At 40.0% G+C, this 25,733-nt stretch overlaps 1 protein-coding gene across 12 annotated transcripts in view; it reads left to right on the top strand.

The window, feature by feature from the left end:
- KIAA1217 overlaps positions 1-25,733 on the top strand; it is a 181,957-nt gene that overhangs the window by 75,577 nt on the left and 80,647 nt on the right. For all 12 annotated transcript variants that reach the window (XR_014618204.1, XM_084282128.1, XM_084282133.1 and 9 more), the window contains 2 exons: positions 7,058-7,253; positions 23,372-23,570. Coding sequence is in view for 11 of the 12 variants with exons in the window: in XM_084282128.1 (XP_084138254.1) it covers positions 7,058-7,253; positions 23,372-23,570 (395 nt within the window). In the remaining variant the exon portion in view is untranslated. The remainder of the gene's footprint in view (positions 1-7,057; positions 7,254-23,371; positions 23,571-25,733) is intronic.

Below are 25,733 nucleotides of genomic sequence, written 5' to 3'. Positions count from 1 at the left end.
TGAAATTTACAGATAACTTACTTAAACAAAGTAATAATAAACTGAGGCGATGGTGCAAGAATATGAGAGAGACTGGGAAAGAACAGATTTTGCTGTAAGCAAAATTGATGGAGCCATGGAAGGCTCTGCAGAGAAAAATGGTGAGGTGATCAGTCACTTCTTACATTTAGCTATCACGTATAAATAAATACTTCATATCACATTAGAATAAAGCAGAGAGACATATGACTTTATTTTAAAATGAAAGATTTCTTTCATTCAGTGTGATTTCTGCTTATTACCAGTGGGTGACTATTTGTTTTGTCTATCATTTTACTTTAATTTTCACCCTAAAACCTCAGACTGGCATCTGTAAAAAGAAAAAATCCTGGGATTCGGGTAGAAACGTACTGAGAAATATTTCTGTGCTTCAGCAGGGATGACTTGGGTTTTTTTTTCTGTTTTGTGTTTTATATTTTGCGTATTCAAGAGATGCCACAGCATGTTGCATATTTCAGTCTGGACTTGTCTGGACCAATTAAGCTGCTCTTAGACGGGCTGCTGAGTTCCTGAGGGCAACATTTTCAAATGCAAGTTCCTCCAATTAAACATCTGAATAAGAGGTCTGGCAGTGTAAGTGCTGAGCACCTACAGCTTTTATTGCGCCTAATGAATATCTTTACTGCAAAAATGCCGCTTTCCAGAAAAGCAGGCTTCAATGTATCTGGGTGCTTAAAGTTAGGAACCAAAAATTGAAAATGTTGCTCCCTGGTAGTCCTTTATAACAGGGTTGCATGAAAAATTCCCCTGCTAACGTGGAGGATCACCCTTCCGAAGCGTGAACCACGGTGCTGAGCAGGGAGCGCAGGAGTCGGCAGCCTGCGGACGCCCTGCTCGCTGATTCACCGGCCTCGGGATTAACAGAAATGGGTTTTGGCGGCTCGCCACAGCAGGGAGCACGCAGCTGGCCACCAACGGGAGCTAGCAATGCTCCTGGGAAAACGTGCAGATTTTTCGGATGATTTGGATATCATTCCAGCCTAAAAATACGGCTGATGGATCCTGACACATAATTAGATGTGGTTTTTATCTGCCAGCTGAAAGAAACAGTGATCAGCATCAGTGAATACAGAGAGTGGTGATAAAGATCCTGCTATAAGCAGAGTTTTGCCTTCAGATAAATTCACAGAAAGGAGCGAAACTGTCACTTGGTGTGGCATCTCATGTTAGCCACCTGCTGGAATGCCACATTGCTGGGACTGAACGTCACCAGGATTTGGTGCAGCACCTTCCTGTGACTCCTGGTGCTGCGGGCTGAGTTATCTTCTCCTGTGCTTTCTTTTACATTTTGTGTTTGAAATACATATCTTGCAGCCAGACACATCCACTAGTGCTTCGTCAGGCGTCAGCAATTGTGTAAGTAATGCCCACAGCATATGCATGGTGCTGAGGGGCAGTTGCCCTCCCACTCTCTTCAACCCTCGAGAGCAGGGCCACTGTCTCAGCATGGTACCGTTTCCAGCTGAAAGAGTCCAAAAGGAACATGCCATAGGATTTCCCATCTCATAATTGTGAAATAATGCATGGAAAAAAGGGAGCTTGTCATGAAAATGGTTTTATGTTGCATTCAGCTGCTGAATCACGTCCCCACCCCAGTTCTCCCAGACCAAAGACATTTTGTCTTTTCACAAGTGAAAATCTTTTACAGGAGGCTCGGCCCATTGCCTCTGTGTGTCTGTATGTGTGTGGTTGAGGGAGTATCCAAATGCATTCACTGCATAGAGGCAAAACAAACTTTATGTAGGTGTGTAAGAACATGTGGATAGTACCCATTTTCTCTCCAACAGCAGTATGTCCCTAGTAGCATATCCAGACAAGTAAAATCTTGTAGTGGTTATCATATAGGACCCAAAGACTCTGTATCTTTGGGAGAAGCAGGCCCTTCCTTAGGACAACCATCATTTGGATCTGACACAAATGGGATGAAGAAATATTATTGTTATGGTAATAAGAGCACATGTTCTGTGACAATAATTCAGACTTAATAAACTCATCATACGTTAAGTGCAGCCTGCTTAAATGCACATTTGCAGTCTGTCACACATCCAGTAGTCATCTCTGGCACAAGTCACAGGAGAAATAGTTTATCTGTAAGTCCAGAAAAACAGGTTTCCGTTTTTCTTTTAATTTTTCTTCTTCCTTTTTTTTTTTTTTAAACGTCAAGAAGACACTCAAATGTTTGTTTTGTTTTGCCTATGTTAAGTGTGTTCTTTAGATCACATGCTTAAAAAAGAGGTATTTTACTAGGGCTGTACTATTTTTTGATGTCTTTGTTTACCATTTGCACACTGCCAGGGGTGCTGGCAACTCTGAAGATGTGTGTGATAATATTCTTCTCCTAAAGAGATAACTATGTCAAGATAAAGTTCCTGGAAGTTCCTGGAGACAGGAAATATATTTTGTCTCTTGATCAAGAGATGAAATTAAATCCTTCTTCAGGTTTAGGGGCCATAACCTACGTTTTTGTGTGTGTGTGTGTCTGAAAATGCATGAAGCAAATTTTCAGGAGAGTTTTTTGGAAAGGTAATAAATGAAAACAATTTGAATATATAGATTAGCATGGAGTATAACTGTAAAATGAGCATAGGATGTTATGAAGAGCAGAGCAATAGGACTGGGTAGGCCAAAGGATGAGGGGTTCATGGAAGCAAATGGGAGCAGGGGAGCAGAAGCAGCAGCTTGCTCCCTTCAAAGAGGGATGTCTCTAGTGTGCCTGCTGGCTGTATGGCCGGCACTTTGCCTTAGTCAGGCACTTTCTGGTCTCACTGCTCATTATTTGAAATGTTACTGAATTCAGAGAGCCCTGGACTTTTTTTGAATCTTTTTTGGAGTCAGTAAAACTACAGCAGATACATGAGAAGTGCATACTTCGGACAAGCTGTAGCAGGCAGACGTCAGTCGTGAGGCATGATTAACCGTGGTTTTAATTCTTGATCAAATCCCAAGAGCAGTTAGAAAACACCACATCTTCCGTAACTGCCATGTGTTACACTTAAACATATACCCTGAAAAGGTTACAGAGATGTATATCCTTGCATACTAAGAAAATTTAATAAAATAGTAATCTCAAAGAAATCTGTAATTATATCTAAGATTTCACCAGAATTCCCATCTTATTTTGCCTTTCCTTTTTGCTGAGTTTCCTACCCAGTGTTAGCAGAGACAAGATCTTTTTATCAGAGAAGTCCTGAAATAGGTTAAGCTCCACTCAGCTGGCTAAAAAATCAGGCTCATTGCACAGAGAAACGTTCAGAGGGATGTCTCCCAACATATAGCTGTGGGGAGAAGACCATTGCTGACTGAGGAAATTGTAGCCTAAACAGTATTGGCACAGGGAAAAAGAGAGCCCTGGTGCATACTTCTAAGCCTGCTTCTGGTTTGGGGCATTTAGCCCAGAGGTGTGGCTAGGAAAGTGCTGGCGTTTCATTGGTTTTGCATGCATGTGTGCAGTGTCTGTTTACAGATGGCTTGGGTTTGGGTGGTTCTACCTCTCTGTGAGCAGCTTGACCTTTCTTCTCTTTTGAGTAATATGTTTTTTGCTAGCAGGCTTATTAAAAAGGCAGCCACCCCGGCACAGTAATGTCCAGTTCATTGCTTTTACTGGATCTATGCAACATGCAGTTATGGTGCCACCCTGCTCCAGGGGCAGCCGTCCATACTGTGACTCTGCCTGGGTTCTCATGTTTCCTGAAACATGGGCTATATGGTGAATATTTATTTTGTAAATGCTTGTACTGCACACTAGTTACCCCAAAATGACTAAAGGGACACTTCTGAAATACTAAGTTTTTGATATATATTTTTTTTTAATTTTGTTTGTGAACATATTTAAACATATGGGAAAATATATAAAGTATGATTTAGTAAGTACTTCTTTGTGTCATCTGTTATTTATTTGATTTTGATGTCAACAAGGCGAATTGCACCCCTCCCTACAAGGTCTGGGTAATGCTGAATGTTTCTGCCCCTCTTTCTGCAGCTATCTTTACAAGTCCTTGCTCTTTATGGCTCCATAAACGTTGCTTGTCCTCTCCCCACTTCATGGGCTGGTTAAGAAATGCTGACTAGGAATGTGCTTGCTTATTAAGTAGCATTAAGCCTAGTGCTCGCTGCCAAGAATAAAATTGATTTCTTATCAAATACATACTCATATCCGTGTTATTTGAATAACCCCTGTTGTTATTGTTTGAGGATTTTCTTTAAATCTGTTTAAAATTCAGAATTACACCTGAAATACAATGGTTACATGAGCTGAGCATGAGAAATAGCTTGTAACCTTTCACAACGGGTATTTGTATATAGGTAGATCACAATAATAGCTTGCATTGGTTTTACATTTATGCAACTCCACTTTCAAACATGGAAATAGTATGGATTTATACCATGTTAAGAGGAGGTCTGAGCCTCATGTCTGAGCAGAACCCATGATGTGCCTCTGCCTTGCTTTGGTAGGGTCCAATTCACTTCATGGTGTTGCAGTTTTGGGGCTGTGGAATGAGTACTGCTGAAAAGTGGTGCTTTTTTTTTTTTCAGCCCAGGAGGGTCAAATGCCATATGTTAGGTCCTAAAGAACTGCCCCAGGGACAACCAAAGAAACATAGCATTGCTGAGGTTGTCTCCACCCGTGCATTGGCAGGAAACGCTGGTCAACTGCACAGCTGAGATTGTGTCTAGTTGCTTGTGGTAATGGAGTATTCCCTAACTGCTAAAATATGCACCTGTTCATATGTGTGGATAAACTACATGCGGTATGCAACTGCATGTCTCAGATGGCATGTGAGGATTCAACTGAAAGAAAAAAAAAAAAAAGAAAGCAAAGCAAAATAGGCTTGATTCATATTCTGAGAATATTTTTTTCTTAAAGAAACAAAAATAATCCCCTTCCCAACAAATTCTAAATATAACAATATTTTGCAGGTTGATTTTGTTGTGTTTATTTTTTTTCTTTTTTCTTTTTTTTTCAGTCTGGTTTTATTTTTTAGTTATGTCTTTCTCTAAAGTGAGCATTCTGATATGCCTTGTAACTTTCTATTAATGGATACACACAGATAAGTTATTAGTAGTACAAGGAGTGAGGAAGTTGTAATGACCTGACTTGGTTGTACTCCTGTGGTATGCCTGTGTAAATGAAATATTTCAGCAGTGATGGTTCCCAAGCCATTTTGGAAAGTTGAATGAAGAAATACTGAGTAATCAAATTCTTTTTCTGTGTTTGCAAGTCATTTGTCACCTCTGTAAGCTTTCAGGCACAAGTCCCTGTATTTACAACCTGCAGACTAGTGCTGACCATGGAAGAGGCACTTCAAAGCATACTTTAGTTTACTGAGAACAAATGTTGTTAGCTTTAACTCCTGCAAAAATTCAGTGCTCTTGAATAACTTCACTGCGGGACATTGGATAATACCTAATATTTTATTATTAACATTTGAGAAGTGAAAAGTTCTGGAGGATTTAGCTTTCTCTTGAGGTATTTCTAATTTATTATAGTTTGTGAGCAACTGGACAACTTGGCAACAACAAGCTTCAATAGCCAGCTAATGAAAATCTAATAAAAGCTAAAGTTCTTCATACATTCAAAGTCACACAGGGAATATTATGTAATCTGTGCTATTGCTGAGACAAGCTCACCTCATCTCACTTTAAAAAAAAACACTGAAGGAACCAGATGTCAGCAAGATATGTCATCTTGGCTTTTTAGAAAGAGGCAAAAACATTTCTGGATCTTGCCAGCATCTTCAAATCTAGAGTTGAAGTTGATTTTAATACAGGGGATGTTTAATGTAGTAACATCTGACCTTAAATGATAGAGAAAAGAAAAGCATAGGCATTTTATGACATCTTGTGCCTGGTACTGATTATAGGCCTTTATAAAGTTCGTATTTGCATACTACTTTTGGGACAGAGTGAGCTTGCTTTGCTTTGAATTTCTGCTTGTACAATGTCTGTTCTAGTTCGTAGTGATAGAGAGTTTGCTTGAGAGACTGGAAAATTATTCTTATAGAGTAATATTAAATCTGGTGGAGGGAGTTTCACTGAACAGAGCAAACATTACTAAGTATATTTCTTCATGCAACCTCTCCTTGTAGAAAGCACTTACAATATCACTTATAGTCAGCAAAAATTGTTCAGTACATTGTATCTCCTACTGAATGTGTTTTTATTACACATATCTTAGAGTAATAGAGAGTCAGTAGAAGTGCCCAGAAGAAACCCTCTCTCTCCTATGAGAATCTGCTTTTTTGGATACTGTGTTTAGCGATTTAGTAATGTGATTGCCCAATAAAAATCGTAGTTAATTTGGTCAGTTAATGAAGACATTTCTGATTTTGAAACAAAATAATTATTTATGAATTTGCGTAGAAATGCTGGATGGCTAATTTGGCCTTGCTGCATGACCTATACCTTACATAGATACCACAGCAAGAATATATTGAGATTAATAGCTTATGACTGCTGCATCACAAAATTTCTTTGTGGAGTGTTTTTTTTCAGTAGACTTAGCAACATAAGAGTAATGTTTTAAGTTTTTCTCTGTTATAAATTTAACTGCAAATGGTTTAAATGACATTGACATGCTACTGTGATACTAGCATCTTCTTCGTACTTCCATACACTGAGGGTTTAAATGCAAATTTAAGAAAGCACAATGAAAACCTTTCTGATCTTACATGTTCTGTAAGTGCATGCGTGTGTGTGTGTAGACATGTCTATGCTGTAGTAGTTGTTTGAGCAGCAAGGAATGGCATTACCATATGTCTCTTCAGCACATTTTGTCCTGAGGGCCTTGTTAGCAATAAAATTTGCAACGTGAATGTATAACAATAAAAACCTTAACAGAATACCCAAGGACACCGTTTTCTTAAATAATCTACACAGAAGTGACCTTCAGCATACCAGTATTTGAAGAAGTTTGGAATTCTTCCTCCTTCTCTTTGTTTTTTGTTTGGTTGTTCTTGTTGTTATTTTCCCCAAATATTCTAGGTCCAGTTGACCAATAACGCAATGCTCTGTTTTGCAGACAAGAAGCCCAAAGCCGTCGCAGAGCCCACAGCCCAATTTGGGTGACCAGACAGAGCATCTATCTGAAGCGTCTGCCGATTCTTTAGAGGCCATGTCTGAGGGTGATTCTCCGACTCCCTTTTCACGGGGCAGCCGCACGCGGGCGAGCCTTCCCGTCGTGCGGTCAGCAAACCAAACCAAGGAGAGATCACTGGGTAAGACCCTGCTTCAGTCCCTCTCCTCTCTCATCTGAGCCCATGCTTTCCCTTTGCACATTCAAAGTAATTTTTAAATAGTTTGAGGTTTAAAAAAGGTAGCATGTTATTTTTAATGTCAAAGTACGTTTTGGAAATGAGCTCAGTATGGTGTACTGGCTAACCTGGGGGAATGGTGAAATTATTTTCATAGTATCTGAAAGTGTGCTGGGAACAAGATAAACAAGGAGAAAGATGCGGACCCTGACATGAAATGCTGACAGTTGAAACCAGTATTACAAATACTTTTTGCCAAGCCTGCATACTATGTGGCAGCAGGCTTGGTACAGGCCTGTGCCCTCATTTTCAGACAGGAGATAAGGGCTTTGTCACTTCACTGCTTCTTCAAAGGTAGACCTAGTTGGAAGCAACCTAGAGATATCATTGCCTGACAGATCCAGTTCTTAGAGAAAAGATTTGGTATTTGTACAGGAGGATTTGAACAGATAGGTTGATGGAAATGCCCTTTTCTTCAGGGCAGCACTCTTCCACCTCTGTGGGGACATGAATGATACAGAAATTCAGCTGTGCAGCTCTGCTGCCGCCACTCAGATGCCTCCTTTTTTATTCCTGTATCTGAGGGCGAACAGAGCCCAGTTGTGAGCTGGAGCTCCTCTGCTAACAGTGGTTGCTGTGACTGCTCTAGCTGATGGATGGAGCAGGCTGTTTTTTTGAGGGAAGACACCAGAGGGCAGTTAAGCCACAGTGAGGAGACAGCGTAACTTGCATGCGGATTGCTGAGGAAGGCATGTTTCTTCTCAGAGGCAATAAACTGAAATGCTGCTTTCCTGGAGACTCTTCCGACAGAGAGAGTGACATAAACCAAAGCCTGGGCTGTAAATCACACCGTGTGTGTAAGCTTATCATGGTGCTTTACTTATTCCTCAACAGGCTAAGACAGTTTCTGTCAAGAGCATCATGACTAACACAACAAATGAGCGGAAACCAGGGTGGGATGTCGGGGAGGAGGGCAGAGCATCAGGGTGTGGAGAGGGGCCAGGCTCTGCCTGAGTCAGCTCAGGGGTGGTACTGGTGCCCTCCCAAAGCCCATTGGACCACCAACATTTTGTCCAACCTGCACAATACTTTTTAGTTAAGAGGTGTTTTTAAGAGCAAGCTCACAGCACACGTCTAATATACATGCAGAGGATTCATCGTTGCCTATATGTCACTGCTGGCTAGGGAGTCCACAGCAGGTCACATATTACATTAAGGATTTCTGGAAAACCTGTACTTCACAGTAATGTGAAGTGGATTGAGACTTGGCAGGTCTCTGTGCAACTCGCAGTCCAGCCTCACCACGTGGGTTTCAGCAGGCAGTTAGCACTGTTTCATTGGCACCGGGACCTGGTGCATGCACATGTGTCCATCCTCAGGCCACATAGAATACCTCAGGCTCTGAAATTCTGTTTCAGATGCAAACCAAGAATTGATAAACAGCTTTTGGAGAGCTTTTCACTGACATCAAAGGCTGTGGCCTGCTGTGCACAAGTGCTTTTTGCAGTGTTTTTTCCCCCAGATGCTGAACTGGAAAAAAGGTTTTTATCATTAGTATGTACATCTGACACTGGTCTTCTATGTGCTCCTCAGTATGAATAAGGTGATAGGAACATAAGAAGGGACATGCTGGGTTAGACCAAGAGTTCACCCAGCCCTGCATTTTGTTCCCAGTGAGGACCATAGGCAGCTAGTCAAGGCAAGAGTAAGAAGAGGGATAAGTATGTGTAGGTACGCTCCTTCCCTTGACTACTCTCCCAGCCTCAAGCTATCTTCAGCATAGGGATTTCCTGGTTGTGATTTCTGTCTATATAATAACCATCAAGAGATGTCTCCTCCAGGTATTTGTTCAGTCTCCCTTTGAACCCACGTAATTTTTTTGCATCCACAACAGTGCAGCCCTGACTTTGGCAGTAAGTTTTGTTGGTTTACTGCCCAACAATTGCTATTCTTTTTCTTTGTTTTGTACTTGCTTATCTCCTTTAAACTCATGTCATGCATCCTTGTCCTTGTGCTGGAAGTGACAGCAAACATTAGATCCCTATCTGCTCCCTCAGGCCATCTCTGATTTTGTAGGCCTCTCTCATTTCCCTCAGGTCATCTCTTCTCCGGGCTAGGAACTGCTGCTGTAATCATGTGTTCCTCACCTGGAAACCATCCCGTACATTTGATAATCATTGCTAACCTTCCTTGAATTTATTCTGGTTGGACAGTATCTTTTTGCTAGGATGAAAGGACCTGAGCTGCAGAAGCTCGCTGTTAAGTAATCCATTCTTAACATCTATTGCATATACTAAATTGTGTTGTCCAGGCCCATACAGAGCACTGTCACGTGAAGAAGTACAGGTTTATATAATGGCCATGATTTCAGACCATGAAAGTCATCCCATCTCAGCCCGTCTTTCCTACACTAGAGACAAGATTCTGGCTTATCCCAACACAAGCAGACAAAATGCGGACGGGGAAAAAAAAAAAAAAAAAAAAAGTGAAAGAATGTAATATGAAACATTTGAGTGGAGAGTTTTTAGATTTTGAAACTGGAACAAAATAAGACTTCCCCCCCTTGTGTTACAGGAGGGGTCACAGCTATGTGTGTGGCTTAAGGGATCATCACACTAGCCAAATAGGAGGTAATACACTGTCACCACCCCACAGTCTGTCAGTTCCAAATTGTTCCAAGAACTATTGATAGCAAGCAATTTGTTTTAAAAGATAATCTAAAAATGATTCTCAAATAGTTCAATTTTAGATTATTGTTCTGTGTTCCTTTTACAGTGATTTTTTCAGCCTTTTCTGCCAGCATGTGCTAACACTACTATGAGCAATGTTCTGAAATGTTACAGTTGAGATTCTTTACAGAGTGTGACCCTGTTAAGATTGTTTTTACTTCCAGAAGAACAAGAGCAGGGTTTATTTTTAAAAAACAGGAAACTGTTTATAACTTGAATTTTAAAAGCACTGAGAAAATAATTCTGTTCACATGATTATAAACAAGCTATGTATAATCACTTCCCTCTCCAACTCTATTATTTTTTTATTTTAATCTAATTTAAATACAAATTATGTTTTGCTCTTCAGCCAACATATTTCATTGAGGAAAATGACCAACTTAATGTGAATTTTTATTAATTTTGCACTTAATATCTCAATGTTGTTATTTTTAAAAGCCGATCATATCCTCTTTGAAATTGTAATTCTTCCATAGCTTCCTATTTTACTAACTACATAGGAGTCAGTTTGGTTTTAAACTGTGGTCTAAATTAACATGGAGCTGGAGAAGGAATAGCGGCAATGCATTTTGGCTACCTTAGCATCGTGTTTTTGTCAGTCAGGACTGATCTAATGGGACACAGTACTCTGACATGGGAGGCTGTCGCATGCCACATGGAATTGACACAGAAAGCAGCATTCCAGTTCTGGGTCCATGTAAAATTTCAGCCTCAGTTTTTGAAAGGAAGATCTTGGCTAAGAGGTCCATCAAAAATCATCACTTTGTTCATCAATCTGCAGCCTGGAGACAAAGCAAGATATTAAAATAAATTAATTCACTGTGCAAGAGAAAATTAAATGTATTTTAAAACATCTATTTGTAAGCTGGGATTTTTTCCAGCATGATAACTGTGGGAAAAAATTATCTAGCAAAACTGTCTGAGCAAGAATCAGCTGAAACCTGGACAGTGCTCAAAACCTTTCAACAGACTTCACTTGCAATTCGCCTGAAGGAAGCAGAACCTGACAAGCACCCGGCGAGGTTATGGCAGCAGCGAGCGTGTGCTCTGCTACCTCCCCAGTGAAATGAGGGCTGGCAAATACTTTTACTTGTAGTCTCTCTCATATGGCATATTTTTACAAAACACGGTCCTGGTCCTTTGTAAGAGTGGGTGCTGGCATCCACTGCGGTGATCGAGTGGTTGACAAGATCAGTTGCAGCCCCAAAGGTCAGGGTGTGATTACCAACCTCCAGCTGCAGCAGGATTGGACCCTTTGAGAAATATGTATTGTGTAATATAGAGTGCAGGGCTGGATTAAGGGAGAATATGGTCTTAGCAGGGATTCCAAAAACCAAAAGGATTTGGGTTTAAGAACTCAGGGAGGAGGACGGAGCTTCATGACTTGTGGGCTGCAGGCACCTCCTGTGGGAGGTCCACCTGCTCCAGGCCAGATGGATGAGGAGCAGAGGATGAGTGGGCTCCTCACTGGCAAACATGTGCCTAAAATTGGATGGCTTGAAAAGGCCTCTGCAGAAATGTGTGATCCTGCCAACATTCACATTTGCCTTTGGAAGGATTACTGCAGTACAGAAATTGCACAACTGCTTAAGGATAAGAATGAGGAAGGTCTTAAACAGCCATGGAATATTTTGAATATTATTTGTTAGCCCTTTTGGTCCCACATTTTAGCAGGCATAGATTTTAATGTCTGATTGATTAGTTTGCTTCTACCTTCCATGGAAATGCTGTTAGTGATTATAATATTAACACCTTGATCTTTTGCAGCAGTTCTTGCAGGTGTTTCTCAAAGCCCATTAAAGAGAGATTCAGAGATTACCATTTCACACACAGGAGAATTGTTGCAGAGAGAGGGGCAGTAGCTTGGTTGCTGCCACCTGATGGTAGAAATAACTTCATAAGTGTATGTGGAATGTACTGTAAAACTTACAAAGAAAAATTAAAATTGTAAAGGTAGACATATATTACATTGGTGGTAATTAATTACTATTTACTATTTTTGAGCTGGAAACTAAAACAGGTGTGTTAAATCAGCACAGATTTATAAGAGAAGTCTGTGATTTATTAGCAGTGGAACTGCCCCCTTGGATTCCTTAGGGCATGACTCAAGCCTAATGAAGTCAGCAGTATCTTCAGCTTAATTCATGGGAGAGGAACTCCATGGGAACTGTATTTCAAGTTAAAGCTGAGCATAGCTTTAATGTATTCAGTCATCTTAAAGAAATTTTCCCTATCTTGTCTTTTTACAGTGTATGCAAAGCAGCCAACATGCAAAAAGGTCATGTAAATATTTTCTGTCATGGTCAGATACGTTAAAGTGGGCTGGCAGGTCTTTAGGAAAAACAGCCTGAAACAACTAGTTCCAACTATGGAACTGAAACACAGATCCTACTACTGTTACCTTAAAATATTCTAAGGTAACAGTAGTGCTCCTGTTCAACTTTTTTAGACTTCATCTTCTTTCACATTTCTTCAAATTGTAGATGAAGTTTTAGGACTTGGAAAGAAAATAAAACCCACTTCTTATCTGAAATGTTTTGCAGCAAGAGACCAAAGGAAGGTAAACAATTGTACCAACATATCTTAGTGCTGAGAGTTTTTTTCTGTTTCATTTATTGTCCTTACATGGTTTGTGAAAGACAGATATATGGAAGAGTGAAATGTGGGCCTTCCCAGGCATGCACTTGTGCACTCACATTTATTACCTACCACATTCTTCCTTCTATAAAAGAGTATCTTGTGTGTACCTGAAAAAAATATATTTCCAAGAAGCAAGATATTATTTAGTACATACTGTCTCAACAGAAGCACGTTCTGTCTGCCACTAAAAAGCTGATAAACAGTGTGCTTTAGATGTTGTGTCACATTGAAGCTGGATTTTACCCCATTGTAACATGGTGTATCAGCATGGATCCAATGGACTCATTGCAGTGATTCTGTAATAGAAGATGTGCAGCATGCTAAGTTAAACCATTAGCTATCTGTGTCTGTCATTACTATGTCTGTTAAATGTTTTCTGATGCAATCTTTATTATTTATTTGCACTGCAGTAATACTAAAGGACCCTAACTAGAAATGGGACCTACCTGTGTTGGGTAATACACATAGTGAGAAAATGGCCCTGTTGGAGGACCTTGCAATGTAAATAAATCCAAATGAAAAATGGTGAAGATAACAGGAGAGGTAATTAGGATCCGTATTGATAAACTATATTCCCTCTTTACGCCAAATCATGCCTGAATGTGAGGTGCAAGGTTTTCATTCTGCTATATTACTTCTTCTTATTCAAAGTCAGCAGCAGCAGTTTGGGCTTTCAGCATTTGGTGTCTTCTGGAAGAGGGATTTGGCAGCTGCAGTAGCCTGCACAGGCCAAATCACCTTTCTAATGAAAGGTATGGGTCATATCTGGCATAGAGCGATATATCACTTGGACAAATTTGATCGAAGCTGCATGTTAGGTAAAATTCACAAGTCTAACACTAATCCATTTACAAAAGGACGTAGTCCTGTAAGCAAGAAGTGTATTGCAATTCCATGCATTGTGAGAAGTTCAAGAATTTGGCCAGTCAGACAAGTGTAGTGCCTTTCCCTCTGCACAGTGTGTTTAGGAATCACTGACAGCGCTGACAGCAAGTCCCTGAATGAGGAACTCTAGGATTTAGTCACTGCTCCCACTACTGTTTATATATTTAGGTAGTGATGCTAATGTACAGTTACTGCATGGAGCTGGGCCTGAATTCAGGTTTCTGTTCTCAAAGGGAAATCCTGTCATCTCTACGCTGTCATGCAAGGCTGTCTCTTGGTTTGTTTTCTTCTCATTCTCTCCCCCTCTTTTGCATTTTTGGCTATAGGGTAGCCTGAGTTAAACAGGATAAGAGGATAATTGCTGCACCAGAGGCTTGTTAATAGCCTGCTGATTAGGGTACTCTTTTGGGATATTAGGGTCAATAGTCTGGAGAACTCTCAAGCTGGAAGCACTTCTAGATAAATTTTTAACTACTCATCTGTTTCATAGAAGAGGGGCAGTTGGTACCATTGCTTTTACCCAGTTACCTTCTGTGTTGAATATACGTGGAGGGGGTGGAGGGCAGTGATGAGGGGAGAGCAGTGGATGATGATTATTGTGACTTTAAGAAAGCCTTTCACACACCTCTTTTAGGATCCTTGTAGTCACACTGGGGAGAGATGGGTGGCCTTCAAGGTGGACTGGTCTTAACACTTCATAGTCCGACTGGCAGCTGGTTTTGAGTGGTCTTCCTCAGGGGTGGACCCTGGGGGTAGTACTTCTTAACATTAGCAACCTGGCTCTTGGGATGGAATGACCAACATCAGGGTTAGAGTTAACACCAAGCTTTTAGTGTACTGGAGAGTCAACCTGCCTCTCACTGGAACCCCAGTGAGCTCAAGGAATGGGCTGGCAGGAACCTCATGATGCTCAATGAAAGGAAAATGCAGAGTCTTTGTGCAACAGCATAGGCAAGGGACAAATTACCTTGGGAGCAGCTTTCTGAAGAGGACTTAATGTCTAATAGCAATGTGACTATAGGTTAGCAGTGTGTCCTTGCAGTGGTGAAAACTACATGAACAAAACTAGCCATCAGGTCAAGGGAAGTGATTGTCCCCTTCTTGTCAGCATTTGTGAGGTTGCATGTGGGTTATTACCTCCAGTTTTGGCTCCACTAGTATGAAAGAGATAATGACAAAGTGGAGTGAGCCCAGCAAATGGCCTTTTGGCAATGTTCTCCTTAACCATGCTAAGTTCACAATTCCGTGATCCTGTTTAAATGTAGGCCCTAATGACTTAAGGCCTTAATGACTCATTCATCTGGTGTGATACTGGAACCAACTCTGCTTTCACGTGCTGGTTGCTCAACCCCTAAACCTGTTGCTGACAGTAGCGAACTCTTTAGAAATGAAATAACTTCAGAAGTATTGAAGGTAATTCCTATAGTAAACATATAGTAAACTTGGTAGGTGTGGCAAAACTACCAAATCATATATGGCCTATGAATATGGAGTAATAACATGGTCAGATTCTGCCCTTGAACATGTCCCTTCTACATAGTTTAGTACTAAAAAGCAGGGTTTATAAACAAGAGTCACCATTCAAATAATGTATTTAGTGTATTTAATGTAGATTTACATAGGAAGGAAATACAGTTGGGTAGGACCTTGCTCTCTTTTTGTGTTTATTCAAGAGGAAGTACATGTATTACAAGAAGCTTGATGGGTTTTGTTTGTTTGTTTGTTTTTGCTATTGCCCTTTTAAAGGTTTCAAGCAAAAGTGTCCCTGTGTAAAATACTTGCTTACATGGTCCATAAATGCTTAGTGTGTCTATGTAGTCTTTGGCAGACACATCCTCTGAAGCTGTACTCGCCAGCTTAATACCTCTGGCTGGGAGCCGGCTGGCCAGGGCTTATTGGCTTCTTCAGAGGTCAGGGGCTCAGCTTCTGGTGGGCAAAAGCAGCACGGCTGCTAGCGCCTGCATAGGAAAGTCCTGTAGCTGTTCGTGTGTAGTTCTCTGATTTTACTACACTAAATTGTTTGGTGAGTGTGAACTGGAGTCAATCCTGCATGGCAGAGCCTATGTGCCCTCTGAAAAATAGCTCTGGGACACATGGACTTTCTAGTTTATTTCACTGAGTTGTTCACTTGTCATTTTTTTATATTTTGTCATTAAGTGTCATAGACTTTCTCTGTTCTTCCAAGTTTACTGGCATCATTTTGTCAGTTAGGGATATAAAAAAGTCATCTTGCTGGTCAGTGGAGCTATTCTGGCAAGAGCAAGGGTATAGATGCAATTACTATCCAAAAGTCATCCTGCCAGAACATTGTTTTCTACCTGGGGAACTAGGTTAAACCGAAATGTTCCCCCAAACTCTCAAGATGATAAAAGTAACTGTCTGTGCTTGATGGGCTTGCTGACGTAGGTATATGGTAGTGCCTTTGCCAATAGGTGATTTCACTTTTTTTTTTTTTTTTTCCCCTGCAATCAAATAGGACAAATGCAAGTTTTCTCTCGGTAAAGAAAGTTGTCCGTTGCCTTTTTTTTTTTTTTTTTTGATTGTTTGTTCCTTTTTCTTCTAAGCCAGCTAAATGTATTCATTTGTAGTAAAGTGCTAGTATTTGAGTGACAGATAAAAATCATTATTTCTCGTAATTGTTTGGTTGAAATTATATGTAACTGCTAAATTTTCCATATGTCTTTTTCACTGGGTAATAAATATAATGCAGAATTACAGCACTTTACAGTAAATAGCAGACAAGGATGAAATAGTAGTAAGAAGTACTGGACTAAATTCAGCAGTTCCTGTTTTTATTAAAATTGTTATCAAATAACTTAATACCTTGAGTAAAAGTCTTCAGGCTGTTCTGGAATACAGTTATAATAAATAACTATTTTATTTCATGAAAAGATCTACTTCTTGATTCTCTTAGTACTTGAAGACAGCTAAGAATATTTATAGACGCTTTATGAATGTGGAGGACAGATTATCAGCAGGGAGTAGCTAATGGAAACTAGTACGAGAGCTTCAGGCTAGAAATACCACAAGGATCATGGCAATGACCTCAGACTAGTTGAAAATGTGAGTGGTGAAATAAGAGAGACAAGTATTGTGGGTGTGGAAAGAACTGCATATTGAGGAGTTTCTTCCACACTGCTAGAGGTGTTAGTGTAATAAAGTTTTATCTGCATAACTTTTGCAGAATTTGGTGATAAGGACAACAGCTATGAGTTATCTCTGTTTATCTGATAGTGTGAGGGAAGAACAATACGGGGCTGTGCCACCCTTAGTCTTATATTTTATAATTGTGTCAGGAAAATCAAAGAAAAATTTGAAGGATCTTGACGTTTTAGTAAAAAAAAAAAAAAAAAAGAATGTTAAATTGATTTTTGAGGAAATGCTTGGCAGTCTATATTGTGATCCCCTCTGGATCATCCTGAAATGTTCCAACAAAAACAGTTATCAAGATTTTAAAAGTTATCCTTAGATTTAGAATTGATACAGGACTCAACAGGAACTAATATGGGTTCATTTTCTCACATCTGCTCTTGGCATTGCTGCTGACTTCAGCGTGAGGGAAGGTGCAGACAGAGCCAGTGACTCAATGGCCATATGGTGGAAGATCGAGCTAAACCAGCATGTAAAGACAAAGACTGTCCATCATCTCAAAAAGATATGGCTAATTGATAGTTAGGTAAAGAGTAAAATAAATCTAATAACTCAACACTATGTTATTTAATTTACTTTCCAAAACATCACTCAGCTTGATTTCTGGCAATTCTTACTGTATTTCCTCACCATGTGCTCCATATTTCTTCTCCTTAAGACACAGCTTTCTTTGCTAATTTATCCAATTTTCCATTCCTTATATATTCTCTACTAATTCTTAATGTAGTATTTTGGTGGCGTTACTCACTCAACAAGCTCTAGAGGCCTATTTTTGTAGATACATATTTTTCCCGTTTTAGTTATACCTAGCTTTGCAGCTTTGATTTAAAGAAATTCCAGAGCTGCCAATGCCTTTGATTGCTTTAGTCCAAACATCTTCACTAATTATTTGAAGCTTTCAAATTGGACAGAGAATTTCCAGAGTGTACATAAAGTGTCTAGGTCAGAAGAGAACAGCAGTACCTTGTTCATGCCTCTGATTCCTGGTTCTGTGGGAAGGTTTCAATGCTCCACCACCCAAGCATCAAACATCAGCCAAATACATTAATACTTCTCTTCAGATGGGAGCCCATGGATTAAGGTGTTACTAGATGTCAATAAGATTTTCAATACAGAAATTTGCAAGGTGTCTTACCTGCACAGTGAGTTTCCTATGGCTTCACAGAAAAGAAACACATGGACTCCAATGTAAGCTTTCACTATATTTTCTTTTCTAACACTGAGAGGTTATTTAACTTTTTAAGCTTTTGTTTTCTTTCCTTGATTATCATCGTAACAGTGTTTGTCCACTTAAAATTTGTTGTGGCTGAGAATTAACTGATATTTGTAAAGCTTCCTGAATCGTATTTGTTAACTTATTCATGATTTATCAGATATTTAACTTCTTTCCACTGTTGAGCACTTCACATTTTTCTGCTAAATAACCCGTTTATAGGGATAATTCCTGTTCTGTGAATAAAAGCTAGTTGTGATTAAACCTCCTCTAAGCATCCCTGAACTAGCTTTCAGCTGCCCAGCACTGAGGTCATCGCTAGCAATAAAATCATGACAGTATGGTGTTTAGTCAGGATTAGGTCAGCACCATATAGTAGATGGAAGTGCTGAGAGACATGAGCAGGGTGGTGTCGTGCTGCCTACACAGCATTAGCTTTTGCCATGAGGAGTAAGCCTTTGCCACCTGCAACTAAGGAGTCAATGTGCTTGCTGGTAAGGGTACGGTGCAGCTCTATAGACACCCTGGACCCCATGAGTTCAGTTATGGTTCGCTGTTATACTGCATAGACATGTCCTCAGTAAATAATTGGGTTCTACAGACTTTGTTGTTGCACTGGCAGCTGCATCTGAGCTGAACGCCTTTCCATGGGCCTGGTGTGTCTACGTGAGCCACAGCCACAGCATGGGCAGTCCCCAAAGCAGTGCTAGCACAACTACAGGCTCAGGGTGGATGCTCCAGGCCCTGGTGGGTTCAGCTTGTGTGTGAGGCTCTGCCTATATAAATCAGGTTAAAAGCGCATCTTTCATTACACCCTGCTGCTTTGCATATAGACTAGCCCTGAGGGGAAAGACTGTTTTGCAAGTCCTTCTGTTACTGACCCTTCCTAAAGGGAGGAGCAGAAAGCGGTTTGTTTTTGAAAGACCTCTGTATGCAAGGAAGGAAAGGGCGATCATGTGGTGTGTTGCGTGATCATCAGAAGATCTGGATTATGTGCTTGCAAGCCTTTCTTTGAACGTGTCCTTTCACCTCTTGGGTGTTTAATTTCCCCTACTATAAAACATACTTTGCTGTTGACAGGAATTTTGTGAAGCAATTTGTAAAGAGGTTTAAGTTTCTAAGGCCTGGCTTACATGCAAATGTTTTGTACTATAGCCTGTGTTTAATGCCACTACCCATTCATTGTCCGTGGGATAAAGAACAATCAGAATTTCCAGAGGTGTTTCTGAAAGCGTTATACCAGCATAAAGAAAGGGAAAGCCTAACGCTGCAGTTTGATTGTAGCTGTAGAAAAGCCCAGGCCTGGCAGCATCTAGGAGCACCTAGGAATGGTAGCCACGGTGTTGGCTGACCTGGACCATGGGCTGTTACACAGTGTATTTCTCATGTACCCTGGTGTTTCTTGTCTTCCTAGACTAGTGGGGCATGTAACAGTCCAGTTTATTTTGTGTTGTTTAAAACTCAGCACAATCTTCATGTTTCAGGTAAATCCGTTGTGACAGAAGCTTAAGTGAAGAGAAACGTTAGGGTACATGGAGACATTAGCATCTCTTTTGTTTAGCTTTCTTTCCAGCAGCTCTGCTGGCATATATGCTTGTGCCCAAACAAAACCTGTACCTGTGCTATATTCTATTTATTCTTACTTTAATTCTCCAAGGGAGTAACTTTTCAGCTGAAGCTAAAACGCACCTCAGAGCTCTAGCAGCTTCCATGAAGCTGGCCACATGGGTATTTTCAGAGTTCAGAGTTTCAGCCCATCGGTGTGTGTGAGAAAACTAACGAGGATGACTTAAAATAATGAATTAATTTGGAAGTATTTATATCCTGTCATGCTGAAACAGGATTTTTAGGAGTGAGCAGTTAGTTTTGTCAAATAGGAAATGCCCTAAAGCATTGCTGTATCATGAAACGTATCAGACACTTCAAGAGCAAAGGCAGTAGTTTTTTTAAAGGGCTTCTAACTTAAGGGGGAGTAAGGAAAAGAGAGTTTATTATGCCTTTGACAGTGTCTTTTACCCCTACAGTAATATTGTGGTCAAAACATTTCTCTGATTTGTATGTTAAAGCTCTCTGTTTTAAGGCACTATTTTTTTTGGAAAACATGCATATTTGCTTTGAAAATCAAAGACCTAAAGATGACTGTAATTTTGTTTTGGATCAATATTTTGTGGGACTATTTGAGGACAGGCAGAGTCAAGACTGTTCTGGAATAATTCAGACTCATGAACGAGAAATATTTTCAGTTCTAACATTTCTTTTGACTTAATTGTTTCAGTAGCTCAATATTCAGAATCCATTTATTGTCCTGAGATGCAAAAGCAGTGTTTTCTGCATTCTGAGCTAACTTTTAAACTAAGCAGAAAAGAGAGTCAATACACACCTGCAAAGCTGCTATGAAAAGTGTGTATTTTGGGCCAAAAATGTTTTTTTGCTATTTAATCCAAGAAAGTTTCCAGTAACAAAATATTGAAGGTTCCTTGTGTTCTGCCTAAGAACTGAAAGCTATCATCAAAAATGAATGTTTATGCACGTCTTGGAACAGTGAACTAAATGCAATCATTAAAAACATGTACTTTAAAAAATCAAATATAGTTAGTTTCTGAATTCTAAAAGGTGTTTCACAGCAGAGAATATTTGAATGAGCACTAAAAAAAATATTTTTACCTTAAAAGAACATAAAGAAATGAATGACGTCTCAAATTAAAATGAAATAATAATAATATTTTTTTAAAAAAAAAAAGTTTAATAACTCATGAACTATTGGCATCAAAAATAGAATTCTTAGGAAAATTTTCCTCGACCTTCTAAATAAAACCAGTGACTTTGCAGTCTCAAACATTTTTTACAACCAATGGAAATAGAAGTTTATAGTAGGATTCATAAGGGGTCTGATGTCAATTTTAATAAAAGAAGTATCAGCTCTTGATAATAGTAGGAAAATGATTTTTAAAATGTTTTATAAAAGCAGCTTAATGTTAAATAATGGTTAGGTAATATTGAGCTGTCTGTTTAGTATTCATAATAATTAACATCTTCCTTTCCTAGCTTCAAAAACAATTATCTACCAACTGCTTGTAGGCACATCTGCCTAAGTATGTACTCATTCTTCTATAGCAATATAGTGACAAAAATACAAAGGACTATACAAAATACATAGGACTATGATAGCTCATCTTAGATTAAAATATCTTCTGCTGTTTTTTCACTAAATGCCTTTATGTTCTAGGACTTCAGTTTTTGCCATTGTTTTTGCTCAATGTTTGTACCTCACGTCTCTAAGCTGTTGTTGATAGTTTATGGGAATGTTGTCCCCTTGTTAATGACTTTCATGTGAGAATGTTTGAGTCACCATCTAAGTTTTGTGATTTGCTGAGATTTGGTGATGACTGATGGTAACAGCATTGAGGAGCTTGTGTTCCCAACCCTCCTGTTTGTATTGACCACGATACAACAACACACAGTCCATCTATGATGCAATTATTGTGGTGAATTCAGTTTGTGTAAAGTACCCTGCCTAGTTTGAGCCTACCTCTGTTGGCTATTGGCAGATGCAAGGCATGGCAGCACAAAACTCTGCTCAGGCCCCAAAGTCTGCCTGAAAATAAAAGACAGTAGCAATTAGTTCAATCCGAATGCTGAGCTTCTGCCATTATGTGTTGGCAGCATCCAAACTGGGTGGTGTAAAACTGCCTTGCTTGTATGAACTACTGTGACTTTAGTGTAGATGCTTCTGTAATCACTAATTCTTGAGCAAATCCCTTTTACCAATGCTTTCCTATGGCTAGTTAGCCTATGGGCCACATACAAAGCAGTTACCTCCAAATCTTAGACAGCTGGTGGAACTACAAACTTCAGTGGTATTTTTTTCTTATTTTTTTGCATGTTTTCTTTTTTTTTCTCCTCCACCTTATTTTGGCCTGCTAAGTGTCTGCAAAGTGAATGATGTGCCATTTTACTGTCTTTAGACACCACTGCAAAAGCTCTACCTGCTCTATCTCTTGCAGCTAGCATAGGAGTAAAGGTGTTCCTTCCAAGCACAATGCACTGTTGTACAGAGACGCATGAGATGGCTGAGCAAGAGCCCAATGTGATCCCATCAATCCATGCTCAGGCAGGACATCTGTGCTTTGAGTATGGAGTGGACATGCAGGCTCAGCTGGGCTTGCCAGTTCCCTTTTCCTCTGTACTCAAAGTAGTTCAGCTGAGTATTTGCCTCTGCACCTAATCTCTAGTGCTGTGGATCCCAGGAATGTTCTTACTTTGGTTGCAACCATGTGGTAGCAGCCTGTTCTCTTCTGTGCAGGTCCTGATGAGCTTTCCTACATTGGAGATGCTCATAAGAACACCTTCTGGTGGTCTTCAGGTGTGGCATGGTCATAGCTAATCAACCACACCAAGTCCAGTCTGACTTCTGCTGATCATTGAGGTCTCTGTTCTCAGTGCTTTGGTCCTTGGTGGGCTTTGTAGCTTGAGATGGAATGGGATTGTGCTGTCAGAAAGCTAATGACTTGCAATATGGCAGCAAAACTCGCAGTACGGCAGCAGCCAGTGGAATACAGGCAACCACTGTATATACTGTGGCTATACTGTATGCACAACACAGACAGGATGTTAGGTGTACTGGGTATCCCTTCTCTGAGTCCCTGGTCTGTATGATCCATGTTTTTTCCATTATCCAACACCTTACAGCCTCCCATTCCTTGAAAACAGAGAGTTAGCTATATCAGAATGGTGTGCTTTTTGTCTTCAGTGAATAAGAATACCCACATTTTGCAACCCAGCATCCTAAGATCATTCATGTTTCTCACTGAGTGCTAAGGATGCCTATTAATACTGCTGTGAAACTGAAAGGATCTGAAATTGCTCTTTTTTATGTGTGAGACCTCAGTTTTACTCCTGCTAGGAGTTTCACCTGGGGCTTTATACTATGTAACGCCAGCAAATTGAACTCTAAATATAAAATAGCTAGTGTTAAAATGGAAGTCTGTTTCTGGGGAAGACTGTTCAGTAAGCATGAGGCTAAAATGCAAAATTTATGTTTAATGGTAACTGGGTGATATAAAATGGTGAAGGTCTTCCTCAACTACTCAACTACGTTAAGAATAAACGTACCTTGTGATTTACCAACACCTTCCCCTATAGAGCAGACTTGGTGTGTTTGGGATTTTCCATTGGCCTTCTTAAGGTAAACTTCTAATTTATCTAACTGAAAAACAGTAAAAATAGGCTTCTCAGCAAAGTGCAACATTGGAGCAAGCATATTTATCAGGGCACAATTCTATCAGGGTTCAATGCTCTACTCCAATATTGTGTTGAAAAGGAAAATTTTGTATGTGCTTTATGAGCAAGGGGTGTGAGCTGATTTTTCTCTGCTCGGTATGGGCTTGGTCTGTGTCCTACATGGAAGGGCAGATGATTTCTCTGCACTTAAGAATGTTAAATTTACTATTATATTTTCCTTGTAGGTGTTTTGTATCTTCAGTATGGAGACGAAACAAAGCAGTTGAGGATGCCAAATGAAATCACAAGCACAGACACAATTCGTGCCCTTTTTGTAAGTGCCTTCCCCCAGCAGCTGACAATGAAAATGCTGGAATCACCCAGTGTGGCCATTTACATCAAGGATGAGAGCAGAAACATATACTATGAATTGTGTGATGTGAGGTAAGTGTAGAAGCAATTACAGCTGTCGGGTTTTGGATTTGTTTTGTTGTTGTTGCTGCTTTGTTTTTTGTTGTTGTTGACTGTTTTTTTGTAGCACACTTATAGAATAAAAAGGAGTGTAGCTGATAAGTATCTAGCAGATAGTGTCCTAACACATAAAGGCCTGTTCAGTGGTATCTAAGTAATATGGGAGGCTTGCTGTAGGTGCAACATCTGTTGCACAAGCCATTGATGAATGGTGTACCTTGTTCAAATATTCATATAATGCATGCAGGTTGACATATTTAATATTTTACTGCATTTTAACTGAGACATAAATATTTAAAACACTAAACGCAAAGTAAACATTTACAGAAAACATGGTCTTTTTCTTTGCTGGCAGAGCAAAACCCGATCTGTGTGAGCCTGAAGTTAAAAATATGAATGTCATTGATGCCCTCACAACAGTTTCAATTATCCGTTATCTAACACTGCCAGAGATCTGTGGCATTAGTAACTGCTGCTACAGCAACCTCACCACCTTCCTATTTTATGTCAGGATGCAGCAACTAATGCAGTCTCTTTCTTTCACTACTTCAGAGCTTATTAAAAAAATGATCTGGCTAACATGTAGATTGTTCTTTCTATCCTCTATTTTCCGGGTTTTCAGCTGCCCAACTAACCATGTTCCTTCAGTCCTGATGTCTGTGTTCTTCAAGCAAAAGGACTAGGTTCTCAGGGGCTCTGGAAAATCCCAAATCACAAAGCAACAAAAATCTCAGGCATGCCACACTATAGAACTGTGCAGGGAAATAAGATGGGCCTTTGTGGATCCTTTTCATTAGATGTTACAAGGTAAAAATAATGGACAGAAGAGCCTAAGAGGATGGAGAAGAAAGCAGAAAAGGTGTTTCCTCTCTGCCAGTCTCTACCACTAATGCAGGAAAATGACATGAAAGTAAGGGAAGTGTATTGTCCACTACTGCCTTGTTTCTTCTGGTGATTACTTGGCTCAGGTGCTTCTCCACTTCATGTAGTTTAAGGAAAGAGCAAGCTGTTTTTTTCTATCCTTGTCATTTCAAATTCCTGCATTCCTCTTCTTTCTAGTCTTTGAACAGCACTGCACCCCACCTTCTGTCCTCTGTCTTGCTTTCCACAGGCTGTCTATCCAGTGTCTTGTCATCAGCCAGCTGCTTGGATTTCAGTTTCTGTGTTTTTTCTTGTTTTTGTTTGTTTGTTTCATTTTTTAATCTTGTTTTGCAGTCTTCCACACCCCTGTTTGGCCACTGTAACTCCTATGTTAAGACCGATCCGATTTTTACATCGTCATTCATCATGTGCTCGAGTTTCTCATACATCAAACAGTCTGTTCACTAGATCAGATCAAGTGATAAAATCAGGATAGGGGTTCCTGTGTCTCTGTTGCTGAGCGCCTTGTTGCCAACCATCATCTGCCCCATCAGCTCCTTCTCTCTCACTTTATCCTTCCATCTTCCCTTGAGTTTCAGACTAACAGTTTATGACTTCATCTCCTCCCTGCCCCTAAGAATGGGGTTGTTGATTATCTTAATACCACTCCACTCCACCTTTTTTCCCTTGCTCCTATTGCAGGCGTCACTCTGCCAACCTCAGGTCTGGCTCGCTTCCAACATCTGCTTCCTCTGCTCCTATGCCTGTATTGTAGAGTGTTTCTAGAGGAAATCCCACGACCCAGCTGACTTCCTTCATAGAAAAATTCCCTTCTTCAGTCCTGCCACCCTGCTCACTAAGGAAACCTCAGCAGTCCAAAACATACAATACCAGCTGCATTTTCACCACCTTTTGATAATTTAAAAAAAAAAAAAAAAAAAAAGTCTCCATTTCTGTTCCTTACTCTTTGCAAGATCTTTACACAGTGTCTCCCCTCAGTGAATAGATAAAAAGAAGCATAATTGCTTTCTCCTTTGCTTGCCATCTCTTTCTTCTATTATCTTTCTTCCTTGCCTTAAACACAGATGTTTCAGTTGGCTCTAAGCTCTCCATCTCTCTTGGAGGCTGTCTTCTGTTCCTCCCTGCCTCCATCCCTTTCTTTGTCCTTTTATTGATTATTGTTCTATTACAGTGCTTACTCTTTACATCGCAAACATGTTTCTGTGCCTCCCAACAAAACTCTCCATGCACACAAGTTGAGTTTCCACTGTCCAC

Source organism: Netta rufina (assembly GCF_964035555.1).
Source record: "Netta rufina genome assembly, chromosome: 2".
NCBI classification, from domain to species: Eukaryota; Metazoa; Chordata; class Aves; order Anseriformes; family Anatidae; genus Netta; species Netta rufina.
This window is presented reverse-complemented; position numbering and strand designations above follow the sequence as displayed.